Source organism: Myxocyprinus asiaticus, chromosome 40, assembly GCF_019703515.2.
Source record: "Myxocyprinus asiaticus isolate MX2 ecotype Aquarium Trade chromosome 40, UBuf_Myxa_2, whole genome shotgun sequence".
Classification (NCBI taxonomy): Eukaryota; Metazoa; Chordata; class Actinopteri; order Cypriniformes; family Catostomidae; genus Myxocyprinus; species Myxocyprinus asiaticus.
In genome coordinates this window covers 26,682,414-26,707,995 of record NC_059383.1, presented here as the reverse complement: position 1 = coordinate 26,707,995, position 25,582 = coordinate 26,682,414, and the positions used below count along the sequence as shown (strand labels likewise).

Sequence of the window (25,582 nt, the reverse complement as noted above, 5' to 3'; positions counted from 1 at the left end):
ATTTACAATCCTGTTAAGGGAGAACAAACATTTCTGTTCAAGCAATTTAAGTTGCAGGACTGTTATTAAAGCCCAGTGTTGCCTTTCACAGGGGTTGGAGGATTGTCTGGAGATGTGCTGCAGAGAGCGAGAGAGAGAGAGAGAGAGAGAGAGAGAGAGAGAGAGAGAGAGAGAGAGAGAGAGAGAGAGAGAGAGAGTGATCTAAGCCTGCTCCAGCCCTCTGTGCCAGAGAATAACTATGTTCTATTTCACACTCTATGCTTTCTTTATTAAACTGCCATCACAGTAAGCACATATTGCTCACACTCTGATGTTTGAATGTACCATGGCTGCACCCTCTCCTCTTCCGATGCATGGAAACTATGAGAGTTTCTGTCAAGTTTCTGTAGCAAAATGTTAGTGCCTTATGGTGGATGTTCCAATGGAGCTCTAAGTAAAATGAGCTAATGCTTGTGCAATCAAGAACTTAATGGTGGTTTGTGCATCACCCATCACTAATTGACAGATAGGAGACAGATTTGCCCTTTCATAGAGGGCTGAAAAGTGCTCACATGCTTAATGTAATTCTATTGATAAAGGCTTGATTGCTACAGTATATGTATATTTTATGTGGTTGTTACATTGTCACAGATTTGGCTCATACTTTGAGATTACGAATGATTCGATGAATTACAGATCTTTCTAAATATGATATTTACAATAATAATGTATGTAAAACCAAAGATATAAATTCATATTTAATTTCATTTTTATGTTTTTATTTTTTATAGAGAAAAGGCAATCAAGACGGTGTCTGACTTAGTCTAAGGTGGGTAAGATTTTCTTTAGTTTGGTAAGAGTGACCTCTAGTGTCTATACAAGAACAGTCAACTGACATGAGAAAAGCAGGAAGTTATTATAGGGATAGTTCATCCCAAAATGTAAATTCTGTCTTTATTTACTTATTCTTATCTTGTTCTAAATTTTCTGTCTTTCTTCCATGGAACACAAATTGAGATGTTATGTGAAATGGCAGTCTCAGTCCCCATTCACTTTTATTGAATGGAAAACAGATGCAATGCAACTGAACAGTGACTGAGATTTGTTATTCTGCCTAACATCTCCTCCTGTGTTCTGTGGAAGAAAGAAAGTTGTTAAGGATTGGAACAACTGCAGACTTTTCATTTTGGGCGAACTATACTATTAACAGTGTGCAGCTCACATTCTTCAAGAGCCTTATCAGAAGCAGTCTTTAAGAAATCATGTAACAGGAACAGATTAGGATATAATCATGCATTAAAGTGACATGCAAATCTATATAGTGTATAGTGGGAAAAACAAAACATACTAGCACCCAACAACATACAAGAACAAAGAACCTGACAAAAGAATTTTCTGAGAAAGAGTAATGAATCTATATATCACCACAATTTTGAATTTTTAAAAAAGAGTCCACTATATCAAAAGGTGAAAAATCACACAGAATCATGACTGTGTTGGTGCAAGATGAGTGATTGTGTCCGATTGCTGACCTTGAAGTGTTTCTCACGTTCAAATCAAGTTCATAAATATCGTGAGCTAAAATCTATGCAGGACCCACAGAGGTCTCGGTACAATCCGAACCAACGATCATACTGCTGTACATCTTCTGCTGCTCCTCTTTAAATGAGTCATTCACCTTGGCTCGCTTCAGTCCTCCATCCCTGCAACACAACAATAATCTATTGCAAAAAATTGTGATGGACCAGTATATTGACCAAGCCAAATGTACTGGCCTATATTTGCCCATTTTGAGATTATATCTTGCTCTCTAAATATTGGCCATTGAAAAACATATTGGTCCACCAAATATATACTGCCTGTATACGTTCTACACATTCGATGGATTCTAGAAATTATTTCTGAGTATTATAAATAATAATTAATCATTCATTCATTTTACATTTAGTTGTAATTTGAAAACTTGCAATATCTGTGTAGGCATGTGTGTGTTCTTACCAGGACAAGTCCACTAGTCCTCCCTGATGTGCTATGGCTGATTTCACTCTGTTAGCAAAACGAACCGCATCCTCCCCATCCTACAAAAGCAAACTGAGACTCAGATTAAATAATAAATAGGTTTGTGAAAGTGTGTGAATGGGTAAATAGTTGTAACTTCTAAAATGAAACAATGTAAGCTTCTGAACAAGACAAAAGCTGAGCAGATCTATCTAGCTAGCTAGCTTATAATGAAAACAGGGTGCAACCCTTCTTGACCAGTGATTTCCCATGACATTTCAGCCATTTTTGATTACTGGAAACATATTAAAAATCATTTTGATTCAGACCGATTTGCTAATGAATCATTTAAACTGATTTGTGAACTGTTTCAACTAATTCACTGAAAAGAACTGGCTCAAAACATCACTATGGCTTTCAAGAAAGCTTCTCTCTATACAAGTTCTTCAAAAGAGCAATATATATCAAATGAAATCTTTTACAGCAGAGAAAAACTAGAAAAATGATTAGTCACCATAGAAATTTCCATGACTTTTGAGACTGTATAATTTCCACTTATTTTCCAAGCCTGGAAAACACTGTTTTAAAATTACCTGATATTTCCAGGTTTTACATGACCGTGGGAACCCTGATAAAGCTCATTCTACTTGCCATGAAGAAAATTTTCTTTGACAATTCATTGACATTTATTTTATCATGTTCACCACTTAATTACAGCCACTGAATACAGTATATGGCCCACATGATGAAAACAAATGCACAGTTTACTAGATTAAAGGAACACAGGTCCCTACATAAGTACAAAAATGCATGTGATTTTTAGTAAATTTATCTAAAAAAAATGTATGTAGGCATTTATGAAACCCTTTCAAATGTTGAAACACATATTATTATGCAAATATCAAAACTCCTTTTGATAAATATAAAAAATACTGCATTCTAATTCATGTTCCTGCTAACCTGTTGAGTCATAGGTGGGAGGTACCACACGTTGCACACAATGGCCCAGCTGGTCATCATTCTGAGGAGGTAGCTCACCATTTTGTACTTGGCACTGTTCCAGAAGGCATCTCCAAACTGAGGGTCATACTGAGAGAGAGGAGTAAATGAGGTGTGTCACTCTTTCAGAGGGTAACCCTAATGCTGTTGTAATAAAAGACTGCATTCTTGGCACTCAATACCTTGATTGCTACTGGGTATATTGTCCCACCCATTTCAAAGCTTCCCTTCCTGAACATCATGACTGATGTATTATTAATGCAAGTACCTAAAATGAACACAAACACAGACCGTAGGGAATTGGGACTAGGTTTAACAATTGGCATAGATAAATACTTTATTATATCCACCTTTTTCCTACGTCCCGTGATGCTTAGTGAGAAACAAGGGCGTTACTTCCATTGTCAAGTAAACACAGCTGTTGTTGCAGCAAACGTCCATTCATTCTTTCGTTGTGGTGTTGGGATTTTGAGGACAGCGTGTGTGATTTCGTATGGACATACATCAATCACTATATCAGTGTGATACTGAACAATAATAAACTGCAAAAAAGTCATAAAGACAGAAAGCGCGAACAACCGGTGCGCTGTTTCCCCAGGTGCAGCTGAGATTAAATCTAAGCACAAACGCAACATTTCGTGCAGAATTATCGGTTGTTTTAGTGGAGTACCTGTGCTAGTTCACCTTCAGATATGTGTGCTTGTACTGTCACCATGCATGTTCAAATCAGACAGACACATCTGAGGAGGAGCTGTGAAGTTCTCATCCTTGGGTATGTAATCGCTTTTTCAAGTTTTCCGATCGGACGGTTATTTATTTCCTTTTAAATCCACACGTAAGTTTAAACTCTGTTCGGTGGGTGATTGACTGGTGAGAGGTGGTGCTTTGCTGCCATACGGGATGCATCAGGTTGCCGTTTTAAACTCAAATGCAATGTGGTTTTTGACTACCTCTGTATGTGTTTTTTGTGACCCAATAACAAAACATTTTACACACCGTTTACAGCTATATTTGATGCTGATCATTTGCAAAAGGATCACAAGAAACGCGTCTTATTACAGCTGTAAACAGGGTCTAAAATGACTGCAGCAAGAGCTAAGGAATGCTATAGAACGTCTTCCGGTGGAAGTTCCAACCACATTTGTTTCCCCATTAAGACCCCCAGGAAAAAAGGTGGATACCTTTAAGTTGTGTACGTTTACACTTGAAAATAATGAAAGAATGAAAATAAACATCAGCCATTATATCCATATCTATACCAATAGACAGTGAATACTGCGTTTCTACACACTTAGGACACAATCACATCATTTTTACCCTCTGGGAAGATCAAGACTGGCAGCTTGGTTTTATCAGCAATATGGTCTTTTAACCTGCAGAAACAGCAATAGTGAGGCTTTCCAATGAAAGAAAACAACTGAACACACACTGTACATCGGGCTAATGAACACACATAAACATACATTCACACAAGCTGTTTAAACTCTTTGTCACCTTTTGGCAACTGCATGGCGATCTTTCACCTCTGATCTCTCAAACCACACATGGGGACAGGATCGCACCATTGATCTCTGGATGACCCCCATTAGCCCTCCGTGAACTTGACCCACCTGAGAAGAATGGAACTGACTTTAAGACACCAGATACAGACCCACACATCAATACATTGAATATTGTCAACATGACTCACCATAGCATAACATCCATCATTTGCCAGAATGACAATGTCAATCGGGGAGGTGTGGTTGGCAACACAGATACCTCCTTTTTTTGGGCGATTCTCCCTGTTATGCATCCCATAAAACAAACATAAGAGACATTAGCCATCTGACTATATTAGGGAGTTGAAAGGAAAGAAGCAGAGAGTAGTAAGTATGTGTGGGTCAGATGGTGCCTATATTTTTGGGACCAAATGTCTTCACAAAGATAGTAAAACCAGAAATCACCTATATTGCGAGGACCAGCCAACATTTACCACGAGGAAAATGGCTTAATAAACATACTTAATAATGTATACATGAAAATCTAAAAATGTAAAAAGGTTTCTGTGAGAGTTAGAGGATAAAAAAATATCATTAGCTCATTAAAACAATAATAAATAAAAAAGACACCACCATGATAGAAAAACAAACTTTTGTGTGGGTGTACACACTTTGCTATAGTTTTAGTTTTTTTCCTACAAATTTGTCCTGAAAGGTATGCTGTAGTAAATATGTCAAAACCTGGAGATATTCAGGGATCTAAAAATCTAAAAATGCTAAATGTTTTCTTTTAGGGGTTGGGTGAGGTTGTAAGTTAAGGTGAGTTCATAGTAATTATAATTGGCTTCATATAAAACAATAAAAAAGTGTGTGTGTGTGTTTTGTGTGTGTGGGTGGGTTTGGGTGGTTTACAAGGACATTTGTGTAGGTTACAAACTGGTAATTACAAGGGTATTATGCTATAAATGTGGTTTATGAGGACATTTCTAGTGTCCCCATAATTCAAATCGCTTAAAAAACATACTAAACTATGTTTTTTTTTTTTTTATGTAAAAATGCAGAAAGATTTTTGTGAGGGTTAGGTTTAGGGTTAGGGGATAGAATCTATAGTTTGTACAGTATAAAAATCATTATTTCTATGGAGAGTCCTCATAATGATAGGTGCACCAACGTGTGTGTGTGTGTGTGTGTGTGTGTGTGTGGGTTTGGGTGGTTTACAAGGACATTTTTTTAGGTTACAAACTGGTAATTACAAGGGTATTATGCTATAAATGTGGTTTATGAGGACATTTCTAGTGTCCCCATAATTCAAATCGCTTAAAAAAACATACTAAACGATGAGTCCTCATAAGGATAGCTGCACCAACAAGTGTGTGTGTGTGTGTGTGTGTGTGTGTGTGTGTGTGTGTGTGTGTGTGTGTGTGTGTGTGTGCTCATGAGACTAAAATGGATGGAGCAAAACAGTGAGAAGGAGAGGGAAATTGAAGACATTAAGACAAAGATCCAAGAGGAAAGGCTGGGATAAAAAAAGAAGCAGTGACTCACTTATTATGATAGTGGATAGTGGCTGACAAGCCTCTGGCACATATTCTGTAGCATGTAATGTGAACCAGATCACTGAGCCAGTTCTTCGCACTAAAAGAGACATAGACCTGGGTGTTAGAAAATGCTTCTTCAAACTCAAACTTCAAAGTAAAATAAGAATTTTCTATATAAAGATCAGCATTCAATCCATATGTTACAAATTTTGATAAAGCACAATTGTTGTTTCAGTCAGCAATAACTGTTTAATTTCATTACAGGTCCATTCATGGAGGACAAGAGAATATCTAATTAATCAATATAATTAATTATGGTATACAATTTTAATTACTTGCTGTTGGGTAGAAATCCAACAATAGTAGTTCCAATCACCAGCCAGCTCAATCCAATAGCAGCCAAAGTGATCCTATGGCAAAGAGCAATACAGTTATTAAATATATATAAATGGGTGAAACTCACAAAAATATATCCACATTTCTCCCCAAAAGTACACACACACACACAAAATATATGGAATATATGGATTTAACCACTGGAGTCTTATGGATTACTTTTATGCTGACTTTCTGTGCTTTTTGAGCTTCAGAGTTTTGCTCACCATTCACTTGCATTGTATATACCTACAGAGCTGAGATATTCTTCTAAAATCTACATTTGTATTCAGCAGAAGAAAGTCATACACATCTGGGATGGCATGAGGGTGAGTAAATGATGAGAGATTTTTGGTTAAATTATTCCTTAAGCAAGAACAGTTTCCCCTAAATGCATCTGGGCGTTTACTTCTGAAGTTATTGTTCGTTTTTTCCTCGTTGCTGTAACACAGTAGTTTACTGTTTTCAGCATAAATTTAAGACAGTACAATACAGCCATCTATAAATACTTTTCATTTTAAATAATATATTATTTTTTCCACATTACAGTAATGGGAATGAGATTTTTTTCCCATATGTTAATGAGAATAGGGGTGTGTAATTATCATGAAAATAATGTCACACTACAAAACAAATCTTAATGGTCCTAAAAATAGGCATAAATTTCAGTCAACAAAATATATATTTTTTTCTTTCTTTTGACTTTGGGGTCAAATCAAGGGCGTAGCCAGGAAATTACTTTTGGATGGGCCTCAATAAAAACGGAAGTTTTCGCCCAAACTGTTTTTAAACCACATTTTCCTTAACAACAGAGAAGCGGCACATTCAAACAGTTCTTTCACACTTTCAGAAATCAGAATGAATGCATTTTTTAAACTATTTTATAAGTATAGAGTACTGTGCAAAAGTTTTAGGCACTTGTGAAAAATGTTGCATAGTGAGAATGTCTTCAAAAATAATGACATAAATAGTTTTCATTTATCAATTAACATCATACAAAGTCCAGTAAACATAAAAAAAAGCTAAATCATTATTCGGTGTGACCACCTTTGCCTTCAAAACAGCCCCAGTTCTCCTAGGTACACCTGGACACAGTTTTTCTTGGTTGTTGGCAGATAGGATGTTCCAAGCTTCTTGGAGAATTCACCACAGTTCTTCTATCTATTTCGTCTCAATTGCTTCTGTCTCTTCTTGTAATCCCAGACTGACTCAGTATTCAGTGGGGAGCTCTGTGGGGGCCATGACATCTCTTGCAGAGTGCCCTGTTCTTCTATTCTAATCTTTTCTATTTGCAAAAGTAATGTTTGAGAGTCTAAAATGTATTTTTCCTATTAACACACTAAAGCTGAAGATATAAATAACCATCTAAAGTCAAATGTTTTTGTGAAACATCTTAAATGCCTAAAACTTTTGCACAGTACTGTATATTTGAAGTCAAAGAATAATCTCTAATATTCTAGGTAGGCCTGGGTCTAATTTGGGTAGGCCAAGGCCCACCCAGGCCCACCCTTGGCTACACCACTGGGTCAAATATGACTCTGACGTGTTCTGGATAGGCTTTGTGAGAATCTTCCATATGTAAGATACTGGAGGGTTGCAATGGATTAACTACTGTAATAACGGACAAAGAGATCACGCTGATTTCACCTGAGAGGCAGCAGGATACTGTAACGTATAAAAACTCCCAAGCTCCATATGATAGTGACCCGCACACTGATGTAACGAAAGTTGTTGTTGGTTCGCGTGAGGAGGTTCCAGGAAGCCAGTTCCTCTGACGAGAAGCGCTGAGTCACCTGATCCTCAACAATGTTCTCAATGCCTTTCTTACAGAAATAGAAGACATCACATAGCGTAAAGTCTCCCTCTGCCAGAAATTTGGGGTGGGACCGTCGCAGTTCCCCAATCTTCTCCTCCATCGATCCATCGTCCTTCTCTATGATCCCTGAGAAGGTATTATATGTTTAAAGTGTTTGCAGTGATTTCTATTCTTTAGAGAATGTCATAAGACACAATGAAGAAACACCCTCGTGCAAACTGTGCAGTGCTTCTGGAGTATTTGGTTTTATATGTTGCGTAATCCCTTTGTACGATTTCATTCCTCTTGATCCACGAAACATGAACGATTACACTATGTAACACAATTTTTGTTCCTGGGTAGTAAGTGTTATTTCCTAATTGCTTATGCCTTAAAAGTATAGAAAATGGCTATTATTCCCCACAAACTTTGCTTTTGTGACCATGACAGTGATATTTTGAAATTTACCTATTTCCAATGAGAAAACGGGCAAATGTTTGTCTTTTCATTCACATAATCTCAGAAAAAAACAACATATGAATCCAAAATCCTTCTTTATCTGTGGTCCAACGAAGACACCGGCTTTGACCTTTGCCTCAGACAGCTTAGGGAAGAAGTCTTGAAGGCTGCCAACTCCGTATCTAGAGCTCTGACAAATTGTTTCATAAGGCCCAATTTGATGTGCAGTGGTGGCATCAGCACCTTCCAGGGGTCCACCTGTGGCTCCCACTTGACGTTGTTCCTCCCCACAGAGAACTCGTTCCGCTGTGGCCAGTCCCGCCTGTGGTAGTGCGCCTTGGTGTTTCTGCTGTCCCAAAGGCAAAGATAGCAGGGAAACTTGGTAAAACCACCTTGGAGGCCCATCAGGAATGCCACCATTTTGAAGTCTCCTATGACCTCCCAGCCGTACTCATCATAATACAAGGCATCCAGCAAGGTCTTGATGCTGTTGTAATCCTCTTTGAGGTCCACCGAGTGAGCCAGGGGAAGACGGGTACTTGTTACCATTATGGACCAGCACGGCTTTGAATATTACTTTAGTATAAATACATGTTAATTTGGATTCATATGTTGTTGTTTTTTCTGACTTTATGTGAACGAAAAGACACAAATTCACCTGTTTTCTCATTGGAAATAGGTACATTTCAAAATATCACTGTCCTGGTCACAAAAGCAAAGTTTGTGGGGAATAATAGCCATTTTCTATACTTTTGAGGCATAAGCAATTAGGAAATAACACTTACTACCCAGGAACAAAAAACAAAAACAACAATTGTTACACAGTGTTATTCAAGCCTTCACAAATAAGCATAATTTAAAATCTTGAACAATATAAATACAATTACAAAAAGTTTAGAAACAAAATTTGAATAAATAACTATATTAATAGACAGACCACTTCTGTGACACAAATGCCTCTATATACTTTAATTGCTCTTTTTACTGGAACTCTCTGGATTCACATAAATCTTACCAAACCACCAGCGAGGCATGCCCTCTCTCAAGCCGGGTAAAGTTCAAAAATAGAACCAACTGAAATTATGAAATCTGTCACTTGTTGCAATATCGCTTATAGTACTTTCAACTGACTGACCACAGGCATGAGGACAATAATAAAATCATTAAAACACATTGTTTTTACATAAAGAGCGTGTGTCAACTAAAACAAGACACAAAGCAGCTTTTATTATCTATGAATATACTTTGTAAATGCGGCAATAAGTATTAATTCAATAAAACAACAAGGAATGACAATAAGCCATGTTGCAACAGCCAAAGATTTAAGCAAACTTTTTAATGATTGTGTAACCTAATAAAGTGGTAAGCTGAGATTTCACATGTTCTCTTTGACCAATCAGGTTTCATACTGTTGTTCAAGTGGATGTACAGCATGTCTTGCAGCTATCAAACATGTATACTTTAGGAGTTAGTTCAACCAAAATTTAAAATACTGTCATATTCGTGTTGTTCCAAAACCATATGACTTTGCAATGAAAAAAGATGCAATGAAAGTCAATGATGACTGTGGCTGACATTCTGCATAATATCTCCTTTTGTGTTCCACAAAAGAAAAGATGTCATACAGGTTTGAAACAAAATGAGGTGAGTAAATGATGACAGAATTTTCATTTTTGGGTGAACTATCCCTTTAAAACTACTTTTGTGATGAATAACTCTAAATGAAACTCACCGTTAGTTGACTGTGATGAGAGTGTGGTCTGCTCCTTTTGGCCTCTCTGGATCCTGAGAGTTGCCCACTGCCCAAAGAAAAAGGTTATTTTTCTTCTTACATACAGGGTATCCCTTAAACTGTCATGTAGCAGTCTCATGAAAATTCGTACATATTTTACGAGTTGGCTATTTCGTATGATCTCGTATGAATTAATTCGTATAAATTTGTACAATTTCATCACGTGCAAAAACCCGGATGTCTAACGCGGAAGTAAGCGCGAGTTTCACGCACAAGGCGTTAAGGACATGCTTATTAATATTATGCCCTTACCCAAACCCCTTACCTAAACCTAATCGATCAGTAGAGTGTGTAAACATGATAGGAAGCTGTTGTGTGTGACAGAAGCAATTAATTGTCACGTATTAGATGGAAACAATGTCCAGCGACGTCATTGGCTGTAGTGAAACTCGTACAAATTCATACGAGTGCAGTCGTACGATATCATACGAATTAGCCAAATTTAGAAAAGTTGTATGAATCCTTACGATTTCACCGTGAGCGTGTGTAGCAACCAGAGTGTATCATTGTAAATGAAAACTAAATGAAAACATAACATTTAAAAAAATATATATATATATATGTGTGTGTGTGTGTGTGTGTGTGTGTGTGTGTGTGTGTGTGTGTGTGTGTGTGTATTTTATGACTACAAAGTTTAAATTTTTGATAAGCAGTGCCAGTATATTATAAAATGTGAAACCCTGACAACCTGCCTTCGTTCAACATGAAAATACCACTAGATAGTAATAACATTAGAGAGCCCTGAGAAACTGAACACAGTTGAACATACTGAATCAGATAATGCATACTTAAATGAGTTAATACATTAACTTTGGGCAGCCCTAAAATACTAAAACTAAAACAAAAACTAAATATGCAAAAATTAAACTAAACTGAAAGGACAAATTGAAAATAATGTAAAATAGAAAATTAAATTAACAGTGATAAACTATAATAAAACTGTCAAGGACAAATCAGAGAGCAATATGTCCTGCTTATATGCATTGAATACTGTCAGCGAAACTCCTAATTAAAAATGATTTTTTTTTTTCGTTTCGTGCCTTTCGACCCTCTTTTGCAAGGTTGTCTTGGCATCATCAACTTCAGCCATGTCTAGGTAAAGAGAGTAAAGGAAAAAATGTTTTCTAAGTTTGCATCTGCAATTGTTTTACATAACATCAAATATGTAAAGTATGCAGTGCTCTTAATTACATTCTTTTTAATAATTGACACGTGACTCATTTACCTCTAGTATCTTAACCAGCACCTTGATGTAGATATCAGTGAACCCCAGGGACATGCCAAACATGGCAGGTAACATGATGAGGCCCACCACAATTAACAGCCACCCCTGGAGGATCACAGATGCAATATCCCAAGCACCTTCCATCTCTCTGCACTCCTTCCTATCAGTCTATGGGACTCTGCTCTTGACTTGCGCCATCTGCTCAAGTGGGTTAAGGGACAAGCCAAAATAAAAGTGTTGCACATTTACTGTCAAAATGAAATTTCGTAATAAGTGTGGTTGTACTGTCTATTATCTTTTCATGCCTGTTTTAAACAGTGTAAAAAGCTTTCTGTCATTTTGTATGCGTGTTTGTTTTCATGTAGGTTACAACGGGGCTAAAGGCACACCTTAAGGAAAATGTGCATATGATGTGTATTGACAGTGTGAATATTGATTGAGCAACATCATTTGTGTGAATAGAAATAAAAACAGAAGGTGGTTTTATGTATACAGTACTGTGCCAAAGATTTAGGCACTTGTGAAAAATGTTGCATAGTGAGGATGTCTTCAAAAATAATGCCATAAATAGTTTTCATTTATCAATTAATGTCATATAAAGTCCAGTAAACATAAAAAAGCTAAATCAATATTTGGTGTGAACACCTTTGCCTTTAAAACAGCATCAATTCTCCTAGGTACACCTGTTGTTGGCAGATAGGATGTTACAAGCTTCTTGGAGAATTCGCCACAGTTCTTCTATCTATTTCGGCTGTCTCAATTGCTTCTGTCTCTTCTTTTAATCCCAGACTGACACGATGTTCAGTGGGGGGCTTTGTGGGGGCCATGACATCTCTTGCAGAGCTCCCTGTTCTTCTATTCTAATCTTTTCTATCTGCAAAAGTAATGTTTGGGAGTCTAAAATGTATTTTTCCCATTGACACTAAAGATGAAGATATAAATAACCATCTTAAGACAAATGCTTTTGTGAAACATCTTAAGTGCCTAAAACTTTTGCACAGTACTGTATATATAAAAACAATTTTTTTTATTTTTTTTTTTAAAGGTGGCTAGGGGGCCTGTTATGGTAAAAGGCCCCCAGGAGGGTGAGATATTTTAGATATAGGGGCAATAGTGTTAGGGCAAAATTGGTCAAATTATGCAAATACATTTGAGACTGCAAGATGCTTTTTTGAGTAAAAGATTTAGATGATGCTAATTCACTTCAGAAAAGGGTGCATCGTTTCTTTTTCATTTCAATCACATTTGGCATTTTATAACATCTCAAGTACTCTATAAACAAATTAATATCCATTGCATTTGGATCAGTCAACGTGAGTCCACTTTGAACATATTTTTTAATAACAAATCTTAAACAAAGTGTTTAATGGGGGCCTTTAGCCCCTGTAACAGGGGGGCTTTTACCCAAAATAATATCCTTTCATGTACTGGACAGTTTTGATTTAATCACCTTGAACAGACCTGAAAATACCAAATAAGTATTTTGTCTCAAAATAAATGTGATAATTTCAGGGACTCTAATTAGCTACATAAATTTGCAACATTTAAAAAAATGATAAAGATCAAATTACTTCAAAATCAAACTTTAGACAGTCCATACAATGATCTCATGGTTTATGAAATTTTTCTAGTGCATAGTGACAAACAGGTGCTGTGTTAGTTTTTGTTGCTATTTCATGTTTTGGGAGAAAATCAGATCAAATGTGCCTTTTATCCCGGGGAGCCTTTAGCCCTTGTACCCTACGTATGTGTGAATATACTGTATACAGAGGCGCAAAAACCATATATGCAATGTATGCAATGCATAAGGGCGCTATATTAATGGGGACGCCGGCGGCCCACCAACGAGGCACACCCATTGGGACCCCCAACCCCCCTCATCTGAAGGCAAACATTTTCAAAGGGGATCCCACACCCACCGCCCGGAGACCGTAACGGGGATGCCAATGTAAGTATCGCATACATCCTCGAAAATGGGTTGTTGCACCCCTGACTGCATGTATTTGATGACAATAGCGGCTACTACAAAATTACCACAGTTTTACTATATAACTATAAGAACTATGGTATTTTAGCATATACTATGTTTACTGTTTATGTGAAGGTCTGTTTGACGCACTGGGATAATCTCCCCCCTTAAGTACCGAAACTCTCGCAAGAAAGTTATCAAAAACTATTATGTATACATTACATTTTATATTTTTTTATATGATTTTGACTGTAACGCTACTATACTAAACTAAACTTAAATGGCACCTATAAAATCCTTAATAAAACTTTTAAGACGCAAGTTGTCCATCTGTTGCTTTTCCGTTATAAGAAACCGCTGTGCCATAACAATGTAACAGCACTATCACATGAGCACTAAAACAGCACCAACCAAACAAGCTTCGAGAATCAATCCACTCACCTTCACAATACAGGGATAACATTCATCTCTTCATTCCAGGCGTCAGACGTTTATATGTATCCCAAGTACAAAATCTATATCTGAAAAACTTCTTTTGACAGGTTAAATTGTTCGTCTTCCAATAATTAAAAATGATGCGATAGCGCCTCCTTGTGGTGAACAGCATATGGTGTCACATTTCAAAACGTCATTACATTGTTTTCGCGCTGTTTGGCAACACCAATAAATATCAACCGTTATTACCGCTACATGTACGATTTAAATGTTAAACTGTAAAGTTTTAAACTGTTAAAGTTTTTTAAGTTTTAAAGGTAATTAAACCAGAACTGAATCTATTTTGCATATAAAAACCAACAACACTGATCATTTGAGTGTAAAACATAAAAAGGAAGATATAAAAAAATAATATATTTTTATATATTTATTTTTTATATTATATTAAATTAAACTATAATTTTGTATATATTAATATTTTTTTAAATAAATATATCACATTAATATTATAATAGTATTAAAATAATATTATAAATGTTTAAAAAAAATCTATATTCATATATTACAATATTAATAAATAATTCTAATATTATATAAATTATATATTTTTATATATACTGAAGTGTGTTAAAGGAATTGTTCACCCAAAAATAAAAATTATCTCATCATTTATTCACCCTCAGGCCATCCCTGATGTGCATGTGTACTTTCTTTCTTCTGCTGAATACAAAGATTTTAAGAAGAATATCTCAGCTCTTCAGGTCCATACAATGCAAGTGAATGGTGACCAAAACTTTGAAGCTCCAAAAAGCACATAAAGGCAGCATAAAGACAGCATCCAGTTGTTAGATCCATATCTTCAGAAGCGATATAATAGGTATGGGTGAGAAACAGATCAATATTTTTGTCCTGTTTGGATAAATCTCCACTTTCTCTTCCACATATTTCATCTTTTGTTTTTTAGCTGTTCACACAAATATTGATCAGTTTTTCACCTACACCAATCACATTGCTTCAGAAGATATGGATTTAACCACTGGAGTTGTATAGATTGTGTTTATGCTGCCTTTATGTGCTTTTTGGAGCTTCAAAGTTCTGGTCACCATTCACTTGCATTGTATGGACCAACAGAGATGAGATATTCTATTAAACATTTTCATTTGTGTTCTGCAGAAGAAAGAAAGTCAGTCAAATCTGGGATAGCATGAGGATGAGTAAATGATGAGAGAGTTTTCATTTTGAGTGAACTATCCTTTTAAAGTCGAACTACTCGTTATTCCGCACCACAAGGTGGCAGCATAGAAAACTGTTCAGCTGTGTAAACTGCTATTCCGAGAATAGAGAATTAGTCAATGGAACGTTCAAGTGTAGAATGTTTGTACATGAAGCCCATTAACTCTTAGCTTTAACTTAGAACTATGAAGTTGCATAGTTAATACAGGGTTTAGTCCGAAAGCATGGAGGAATACAACACCACTGTCCGTATGTCGGGTTTTATTTTGAGTTCGTTGATGTTTCACCATTTGAACAGTGATGCTGATGTGGTGAGTTTCAAAAGATCCCAGTGTGACTATATGAAACTGCTGACACTTAGTGGTTTTCCCATTAAATGTCAAACTAATTCAAGAATAAATATATTTGCGAAGCATTTTCCATGTGTAAACTTCTGTTTATGTTTGTGCTCTGTTTACAGGAAGGTCTCATTCTTGGTGAGAGTGTTGGAGAGGAGAACTGTCGAATCACAGACTCACAGATCGATCAAATACAGTTTGAGCACACTATAAGTAAGTTGTCAACGCTTACTTTTGTCACATAATAGTCACAGTCCAAACACACAAAGTTAGAGGAACTGTTGTCACATGACGGAGCCATGACAACTTCCATTTTAACACCAGTGTCATTATTTTCTCTTTTTCAGATATTCAAAAACACATTCCTTGTCGTAAGCTCCATAGGTAGGCAAAATGTTTACTATTTTTCCACAAATCTGTATTATATTAAGGTTTTACCTTCTGGGTTTTTTTCTTCTAAAAATGTTTCTTTTCTTCTACCTCATCTCTCCTAAAGCTTCTACAATAATGTTGGCGATGTGAGTGAGCAGAAATTAAGACAGATGCTGTCTGAGTACAAAGAGGTATTCACTTTATTTTCATTTCGAAATGCATTTGGCCTATTTCTGCTGCATTTTTAATAGAACCCTACCGATATGGTATTTTTGAGACCGATACCGATATCTAAAATATATTTTAGAGAGGGAAAATTCACTGATTACCGATATGGTGACCGATAGAGCTAATTTTTGAGCTGGAATGAAAACAGACCTTTTGTATGTGGATTGTGCACCGATATTGCACCGATATGACTATGCAAAGGTACTCAGAAGGCTGCTTTCTTAAACAAAATAAATAAGATAAAAATCAGTACTGAATGTTTAGTATCAGTCAATTGCCTACCATTAAAATAAAGAATAAATAAAAATAAAATAAATAGCTAAATAAACATCAGTACTGTTTAGTATCAGTCAATGGCTGACAATTTAAATAAAGAATAAATAAAAATAAAATAAATAGCTAAATAAACATAAGGGGCCGGTTGCACCAGCTATACGTACGTTACAACTTAGCCTAGTTGTGGCGTAAATGGGCACAAAGTCACAATTTATGCTCTACTAAATATTTGAGCGTTGCACCATTACATTTATGTAGGATCTAACCCTACGTATAAACTAAATATATACGGAAGCATCCGACCAGGAGTAACTGATGGAATAAAAAAGCAGACTCATTTAATGACATCAATGAGCTCATGTTTTGATTGACAGGCATCACACATATATGATGATGTTGGCATTTACACTCATTTACATTTACGAGAGAAAAAATAAACTTACTTTTAAGCGTTGCTCTTCAGCATGAAACCGATCTAACGGTGCAGTTTTTAGTGTGTGTCGCCCGGTGTCAAGTTTCAACACATTCAAAATATATATATAAGATATTAAAATGAATAAATGTCTATTTTTCCAGCATCTTGTATTAGTATTTATCACCCCTCATTTATTTTAGATACAGTTCCTATATATTATTATTTACACAGGGCAAATATACTATTTATTAAATCTACTTTTATTACATATCCTATTTTAATGTCTGGAAAACCAGACTTTTAAATATTACATTTTATAAATGCAACGACTGGAATTGTTCGGTTGAAGGGGGTACCAAACTGTGAATCCTGAACAAAACAGTTTGGTGAATACATGTTTACACATTAGCTTCCATTTAGCTGACAAGCTATGAAAGTAGCTACGTGGTTAGCTAGTTAGCTATAAGCTGTTGCCACGGAGAGTAAAAGATGGACTTTATTTACTTTCCAGCATTGTGTCTCACTTACTAGGTAACAGTGAAGCGTGAAATCAACACTCACCACACACAACCCACCACCGCACTGTTGTCTGTTGAGCTGCAAAAAGATACTCTGATGTTTACCTTTCAATCTGCTACATTACTGACTGCACTGACAAACTATAGCTGGCTAACAGCAAACAGATGTGATAAACAGGAGTGACATGGTTGTCAGGGACAGGGTTAACGTTATATTAGTTATATAAAATGATGGGGTAATTTTTTTTAATAAACTTTCCAGTATGTATTTCACAAACTATCGTTCAAATCCACACCGTTTAACTCCGCCCTGTCTGCAGAACCACCGTCAGTTCAGCTCTGTAAACAGTGGAGTCGGAGCGCGCTCTGCTGGACAAACTACGCTATGACACCAATTCTAAAGCATTGTTTTCTGCATTATATACATATATCGGTCGGGCACTAATTTATAATAAAACGTGACGCATCAAAGAGTTCTTTTCTTACTCTTTTACCCTCTTGTCTTTTGTGGAGAATGTGATTGGTTGGTACAGACAACGAAGAAACACCAGTCAGCAAATGACTTTCATGGAACAAGTGATTCATCAGAATATGAGAAAAACTCTGTCCAATCAGGAACTTGTCTTCTTGTTGCTCACACCCTCTCAGGCAACAGCATCAGTCTCCACCCATCGCCTTGAATTCTCCACTTTCATATGGCACAGCAGGTGAGATCCAACGATTGTACTTTCGCACAAATATAAAAGAGACTTTTAAGAACATCTTGAGTTCAGGTATGGCTGAAATAATCAACAACTATTCAATTTCTCCATGTAGCCAATATATAAGCATCCCCATCTTTGTGAGCAACCTGGGCAATCTTGAGCAGCAAGACTACTGGAGATTGCCAGCCATGTGTCCATCTTTAGAACAGAGTCAAGCAGTTAATAAACACAGGTACAAAGGCAGGTCATATGTCACAATTGCAGATATTATTCCTTGTTTTGCTAAATCATGCAAAATCATTCACATTTTCTTCTCTGTCAGGACCAAATTCTTCTGTTCAAGGGATGATTTAAAAGAGGTCAGAAATGTTAGTGACATGAATGATGCCTTATTTGCTGAAATGCAGGTTAGTATCCTAAAGAGACATTAGTTAGCAAATATAAGCAATGCTTCATATCGTCCTGACTAGTGGTAGACTGATATATTGGTTTTACAATTATTCGGTGCCTATAGTTGCTTTTTGCAACTATCAGTTATCGGCAAAAATCTATACCAATAGTTGTCGATATTTTTTATTTTTATTATTCCTCCATGTTCCTCTGTGGCCATTCCTTTGTGAAGGATTCTACAGTATAAAACAATAAATCTGTCATCATTGACAATATTCTTCCATATTTTTAATCCTTGCTTCAATGCATATTTTTATTTTTTGTTTTGTTTAGATAGTCAGGTGTTCTAAATTGAAGCGAGGGCATGCAAAGACAAATGTGACTATATTGAAACATGCCCCATCAGCAGATATATTTTGTCTCCAGCTTCATATCTTGTGAATAATAAAAATCCTTATTCCTCATTAAACCTTATCTTGTGATTTTATATGTCTGTATATACACCGATCAGCCACAACATTAAAACCACCTGACTAATATTGTGTAGATCCCCCTCATGCTGCCAAAACAGCGCCAATCCGCATCTCAGAATAGCATTCTGAGATGATATTCTTCTCACCTCAATTGTACAAAGTGGTTATCTTGAGTTACCGTAGACTTTGTCAGTTCAAACCAGTCAGGCCATTCTCTGTTGACTTCTCTAATCAACAAGGACTTTCCAACCGCCAAACTGCCCCTCACCAACAATCATCCATGCGATTATCTAATCAGCCAATCGTGTGGCTGCAGTGCATAAAATCATGCAGATACGAGTCAGGAGCTTCAGTTAATGTTTACATCAACCCATCAGAATGAGAGAAAAAATGTATCTCAGTGATTTGGACCGTGGCATGATAGTTGGTGCCAGATGGGCTGGTTTGAGTATTTCTGTAACTGCTGATCTCCTGGGATTTTCACACACAACAGTCTCTAGCATGTACTCTGAATGGTGCCAAAAAAAAAAAAAAAAACACCCAGTGAGTGGCACTTCTGCAGATGGAAACACCTTGTTGATGAGAGAGGTCAGTGAAGAATGGCCAGACTGTTTCGAACTGACAAAGTCTATGGTAACTCAGATAACCACTCTGTACAATTGTGGTGAGAAGAATAGCATCTCAGAATGTTATTCTGAGATGCGGGTTGGCTCTGTTTTGGCAGCACGAGGGGGACCTACACAATATTAGGCAGGTGGTTTTAATGTTGTGGCTGATCAGTGTGTATAATATATATATATATATATATATATATATATATATATATATATATATATATATATATATATATTCTAAAAGAGCTTAATTTGGTTGTAACTGAGCAAAGTCTGTCATTTCAAAATAAAAGTCCCTGGTGTTTCAGGCTTGTTTATAGTTAAAAGTCCCGATTTATGCACCAAATATTTTTTCCCCCTATTTTAATTGGGATTTTGGTTAAACAATAAACTGCAACTTGGATTTGATTCATTTTGGACTCTTGTTGCCGCTGTGTCTGTGCCCGTCATTGTAAGGAAATACTAAGAACATTTTTGAACATTCTATAAATTGATTTTAAAAACTATTGGCCGATTAATTGGTTATCAGCATTTTCCACCAGCTACGTTATCAGCAAAATCCACCTAAAATCCAGACTGAATCTCTGTAAATCATGTACAGTATAAGCAAGTTTCACATCCTTAATCATCTTTTTACAGAAAATGTGTGAGGAAGTGGAGAGGAGTGAAAGAGCAGTGGAGAAGCTTCAAGAAGACATCGCTCTACTCAAAGATTCGATGAGGAAACAGAAGAGACACTTAGACAAAAATGAAAGTAAGATCTGGTATATAAGGGGTCTGTCCTTTACTTTGAAATTGTTTACACCTGGTAGTAACATGAGTTTCGGGTGATCTGTTCACAAGTGGAAGCATGAAATACCTGTGTAAATGAGGTCAAAAAAGTGAAATCTGATCAATCAAACTACATTCAGAGGTAGTCAAAAGTGCATGTGTCCACACTGTAGTGTAAACACCAGACAACAGCAAAAATACCATATAAAAATACCTTGTACCAGTACCTCTAGAGGTTTTGTTGTGATGTAGCAGTTGTAACCCTGTGATTAACTTTTGTTATGTCATACTTTTTGTTTCAGCCCAGAAATGCGCCTCTCCAGAGAAACCCAAGGAGAACATTCTACTGTGTTCATCTCTGGGAATGCTGTTCCCTGATGCGCCCTCATTACGGACACAAACCCTCACTGTTCAGGGCTTCCCTGTATTAGAACTGTGCTGTAATACCAACCATGGTATTGATATTCCTACCAAACTGCCTTTGATTGTGGAGAATCAGCATACCAAGAGGAAATTCGATCGAGCCCCCAGACTCAGAAAAAAATGTCTCGTCGCTGGTTTTTCTCAAAGACTTAAAAGGAAGAGGAACACTAATGATCTCGGTGAGCCTGCCTCAGAGAGTGGGTCAGATACAGAGATTGATGTGAATGGACAGAGCAGAAGTAATTCCCCTGTCTTTTAAATAGTAGGACAGAGCCCATTTTAGCAGTAGAGCAATCTACCAATGACTTGAAAGCATTACATATTTTACACCTGGAGGTTGCCTTTATTTTAACATGCCTACTGAGCATGGGTTGTGCTATTTTGTTAAATACAATAAATTTTTTTTCTAAAGATTAATAATTTCCCACAAAATGTACATGGTGGTGGTGGTGGTGGTGGTGGTGTGTTATTCCCTTAAGGGATTTTATGCATGCTCTCTTCAGTTACAGTAGGAGTATAGCATAATAATTATTTTTTTGTTTATTAACTGCCATTGAGGTTGACAATTTTACTTTTAATTTTAATTACAAGTTTGTGTTTTTAGTTTTACAAACAACAGAGTTACAGAAACTTCTACCATTTTAACAATCTAGGCCTGCAGTTGGTTAGAAGTCATAGCCTTCACATACTTGCTTCAAACAATTTTAACCCAGAATAGCAATCTACTCAAATTGTCTAGTGCCACAAATGTCAGGGTCTTTCATAAACTGGGGATCCTTGAGTGTGACTGACATGTAACCTGTGGACAGAACAAAGACCTTCATGAATCAAATTTCCTGGGTATGTAAATTTTACATCCATTGATATTTTACAAAAGGCACAAGCCTTAATTCATAATTTCAGACCTACAAGCAACAGACTGAAATTTACAAGGAAACAAGTTTCACATCTCTAAAGCAACATATAAAATAACACACACAAATTGCACATTTGAATTCTTACTCATTGAGCAAGCTTTCTTTATTGCCTTCGATACCTCCTTTTGCTTTCGTCCACACAAGCCTGTGAGCAAAAGTTAGTATTTTGAATTAATGCCTGAATCACATTTATAAAAAATATTAAAGAGATGAACATTTGAACTTAAAGTACTCTTGCCTGTTTCATGTCTGCCATATACTCTGCCTGTCTGTGGTGAAATGAACTGAGACAACAGCTGGAGAGAGATTAATGAAAAAAAAAAGCTTTCTGACCAAAGAGTCCTGTGACTATTTTGACTCAAAACTAAATATTGATAACTAATACTCATTTTCTTATTCATTTTACCAACCTGAACATTTTTGTAGTCTACGGATATATTGCAGAGAATGCAGGTTTTCTGAGGTTGCTTGTATGGGTTTTCCATTTTGATGGGCTGATCAAGCTATGTTGCAGTATTAGTACAAATGTGCATTCAATTAATATTATTATAATTTTTACTTAAAGGGATAGTTCACTTAAAAATTAAAATTCATCATTTACTTCATGCCTTCCCAGATGTGTATGACAAACTTTCTTCTGCAGAACTCAAACGAAGATTTTTAGAAGAATATTTCAGCTCTGTAGGTCCATACAATGCAAGTGAATGGGTGCCAAAATTTTAAGCTCCAAAAATGCACATAAAAAAGCATAAAGTCTCCAGTGGTTAAATCCATACAGGGTCTTCTGAAGCAGTTTGATAGGTGTGGGTGAGAAACACTTAAGTATTTAAGTCCTTTTTTACTATCACTCTCCACTTTTACATTCTTGTTCTTATTATTCGTGCATATCGCCACCTACTGGGCAGGGAGGAAAAATTATGGTAAAAACAGACATAAATATTGATCTGTTTCTCACCCACACCTATCATGTTGCTTCAGAAGATATGGATTTAACCACTGGAGTTCTATGGGTTACGTTTATGCTGTGTTTATGTGCATTTTGGAGTTTCAAACTTTTGGCACCCATTCACTTGCATTGTATGGATATCTGAAATATTCTTCTACAAATCTTCGTTGGTGTTCAGCAGAAGAAAGAAATTCATACACATCTTGGATGGGATGAGGGTGAGTAAATTAGGAGAGAATTTTTGGTGAACTATCCCTTTAAAATGAGTTTATGGACAGTAACTACAAATTTTGAAAATGTACTATTTCATCCTTTTTCGGTGTCTCTTGCGAAGATGTTGTCAGACCTCTGATGTTGCTATAGAACAGATGAAATGGGAGAGATATCAATGTACTGGCAATGGTTACTTCAACTGGACCATATGATCACTAACATGCTGTCTCTGTTCGCTTCAAATTCCATGATACAGAACCGTATAGCATCTTATAACCTCCATTAGCATCTTGGTTAAGTTAATTATCCCATGATCAAGATATTATATAATTGTTAGGTTTAGTGGTAGTGGTAACGAAAACTTACTAAATGTCCGAGGAAATGTATTGCATATAACAGGATTTAGAAAAATAATGTAAAAATATCTGTTGCCTTAGGTGTAACTGATTGCCTTGGAAGAGCCTGTAGAAACAGGCGACAATTAGAAAGGGCAAACATTCCTCTCGCCGTTCAGGAGCCACCATGACAGTTTCTCGTTGCTGCTTCTGTCAAGCCTGAGAAACTCAACTCCTCCTAAATGCTAGGAGTGCTTTAAAGGGATAGTTCACCCAAAAATGAAAATTCTCTCATCATTTACTCACCCTCATGCCATCCGAGATGTGTATGACTTTCTTTCATCTGATGAACTCAAATGAAGATTTTTAGAAGAATATCTCAGCTCAGCTGTATATCCATAAAATGCAAGTGAGTGGTGACCAAAACTTTGAAGCTCCAAAAAGCACATAAAGACAGCACAAATAAATCCATATGACTCCAGTTGTTTAATCCAGGTCTTCTTAAGTGATCTAATTAATTTGGGGTAAAAACAGACCAAAATGTAAGTCTTTTTTCACTGTACATCTAGCAATTTCAGTCTCGTGATTTCAAACTTGATTACACTTCTTAGTGCTTGACACGTGCTGAGCGCTAGATGGTGCTAGGAAGTGTAATCAAGCTTGAAATCATGATCACCATGGAGACTGCTGATTCATAGTGAAAAAGGAGTGCATTGAAATGTGCGAAAGCAATTTCCCACGAGCATATCGTGATTTATAAAAAAATAAAACTTGCCATAAATATGTGCGCACCGTCCGGACACTCTTGACTGTGCTTATGCACTCTTTTACTGGTGTGTGTGAATTGGTGACTCCGGCTTCACAAATAATGAACTGAACAGACTTCTTATAAACTCTGATTTTCGTTTAATTCACCTTTAGAATAAAAAAGTATGTAGTTAAGCACTTGAAACAGAAGTAATCCTTATCAAGTCAATAGTAGGCTATATTATGTTTATGTAACTAATTGAAAAGGCATTCAGATATAAGCTGTAAAATGGAAATTTTGGTTTGGGATGTGCTGCGTTTGGAGAACTTTCCCATGTCACTATAGAGAAGGAACACACAGTAACTAAAAATGATTTCTTAGTTTGAGATATTTTCTGTTCTATTACAATCATGTATTGAGATAAGTACAGTATTAGATTAAAGATAATCTGTAATGCGATGCGCACTTGACTCTGACTGACGTTAAATGGCTCTGTAAAACGGACAGTAGCCATAAGACAGGCACTGCTGGCCACATTCAGTAGTCGAACAGATCATTGGAGAGACATGTCTCATCAGAAACAGTATTGTACAGCTGCAAACAGGTACAACAATGCACATAAAATGCGCATCAAATGTGCTGCCTGCTCCACTTCATCCCAACCTTCATCGCAATGAAACCCCGTTCTAGTCTAATAAAAACATTATGAAAAGTAAATCTGCCATTCAGCTGTTTTTTATTTTATATATATATATATATATATATATATATATATATATATATATATATATATATATATATATATATATGAAATACCATATCAAATCGTAGTAATTCGATGATATCAGACAATGCTGCACAAAGAATTTTAATATTTAACTTCTCAATAAAAACACCCTTAAAACGATTTTAAAGGTTTTCTGAGAAGCAAAATTGCTTGGGTTAGATCTATGTCTGCAAAGATAAAAACATTTTGCCAAGGGATATTCAAGATATATTCTTTGAAAACAAGTTCATATCTTAATAAATAATGTTTCTTCATGGTGCTGCATCTAACCTTTGGGCACATGTGACATTTACAGACTTGTCTCTTATAATACAGTTTCTTGTACAGTTAAAAGCAGTAATCACAGGGGCCTGGGTAGCTCAGCAAGTAAAGATGCTGACTACCACACCTGGAGTCGCAAATTTGAATCCAGGGGTGCTGAGTGACTCCAGTCCAACTTCCTAAGCAACCAATTGGCCCGGTTGCTAGGGTGGGTAGAGTCATGTTGGGTTAACCTCCTCGTGGTCGCTTTAATGTGGTTCTCACTCTCGATGAGGCATGTGGTGAGTTGTGCGTGGATGCCGTGGAGAATAGTATGAGCCTCCACACATGCTAGGTCTCCTGGTAATGCGCTCAACAAGCCACGTGATAATTGACGGACACAGACTAGGAGGCAAATGAGATTCGTCCTCTGCCACCTGGATTGAGGAGAGTCACTACACCACCACGAGGAGAGCATACTGGGAATTGGGCATACCAAATTGGGGAGAAAAAAAAAAAAGTAATCACGTGTCTGGATGGTGAAATGCATAAGGTAATTGTATGCAGATGAGCATATGCATAGTAAAAACAGGTGT

General features: G+C 36.5%; 3 protein-coding genes across 6 annotated transcripts; 1 reads left to right on the top strand and 2 right to left on the bottom strand.

Annotated features, from left to right (window-relative positions):
• Positions 1-736: 736 nt before the first annotated feature.
• On the bottom strand, positions 737-14,187 carry LOC127431149 (glycerol-3-phosphate acyltransferase 3-like). 3 transcript variants are annotated; one of them, XM_051681427.1, is made up of 13 exons: positions 14,052-14,187; positions 11,642-11,839; positions 10,357-10,423; positions 8,018-8,312; positions 6,331-6,405; positions 6,003-6,092; positions 4,667-4,760; positions 4,471-4,586; positions 4,294-4,349; positions 3,159-3,244; positions 2,938-3,066; positions 1,978-2,057; positions 737-1,682 (listed from the first exon to the last, which is right to left on the bottom strand). In XM_051681427.1, exons 2-13 carry the CDS (start codon positions 11,783-11,785, stop codon positions 1,565-1,567), a joined length of 1,350 nt encoding a protein of 449 aa, XP_051537387.1. In that variant the 5' UTR covers positions 11,786-11,839; positions 14,052-14,187; the 3' UTR covers positions 737-1,564. The 3 variants fall into 3 exon arrangements, with proteins under 3 accessions (XP_051537387.1, XP_051537388.1, XP_051537386.1); XM_051681428.1 differs by lacking the exon at positions 14,052-14,187 and adding an exon at positions 11,457-11,508 and having other exon boundaries at positions 11,642-11,765; XM_051681426.1 differs by lacking the exons at positions 11,642-11,839; positions 14,052-14,187 and having other exon boundaries at positions 10,357-11,449.
• A 1,177-nt stretch (positions 14,188-15,364) lies between these two features.
• On the top strand, positions 15,365-21,945 carry LOC127431134 (BRCA1-A complex subunit Abraxas 1-like). Of its 2 annotated transcripts, none has more exons than XM_051681411.1 (9): positions 15,365-15,589; positions 15,739-15,829; positions 15,964-16,000; positions 16,113-16,179; positions 18,074-18,132; positions 18,242-18,361; positions 18,452-18,536; positions 20,246-20,360; positions 20,680-21,945. In XM_051681411.1, exons 1-9 carry the CDS (start codon positions 15,503-15,505, stop codon positions 21,057-21,059), a joined length of 1,041 nt encoding a protein of 346 aa, XP_051537371.1. In that variant the 5' UTR covers positions 15,365-15,502; the 3' UTR covers positions 21,060-21,945. The 2 variants fall into 2 exon arrangements, with proteins under 2 accessions (XP_051537371.1, XP_051537370.1); XM_051681410.1 differs by having other exon boundaries at positions 17,939-18,132.
• Positions 21,523-23,374, bottom strand: LOC127430925 (28S ribosomal protein S18c, mitochondrial-like). The gene is made up of 7 exons (XM_051681065.1): positions 23,309-23,374; positions 23,131-23,165; positions 22,966-23,020; positions 22,128-22,211; positions 21,956-22,013; positions 21,803-21,862; positions 21,523-21,599 (listed from the first exon to the last, which is right to left on the bottom strand). The coding sequence occupies exons 1-7, from the start codon at positions 23,372-23,374 to the stop codon at positions 21,523-21,525; spliced, it is 435 nt and encodes a 144-aa protein (XP_051537025.1).
• Between the last annotated feature and the right edge of the window lie 2,208 nt (positions 23,375-25,582).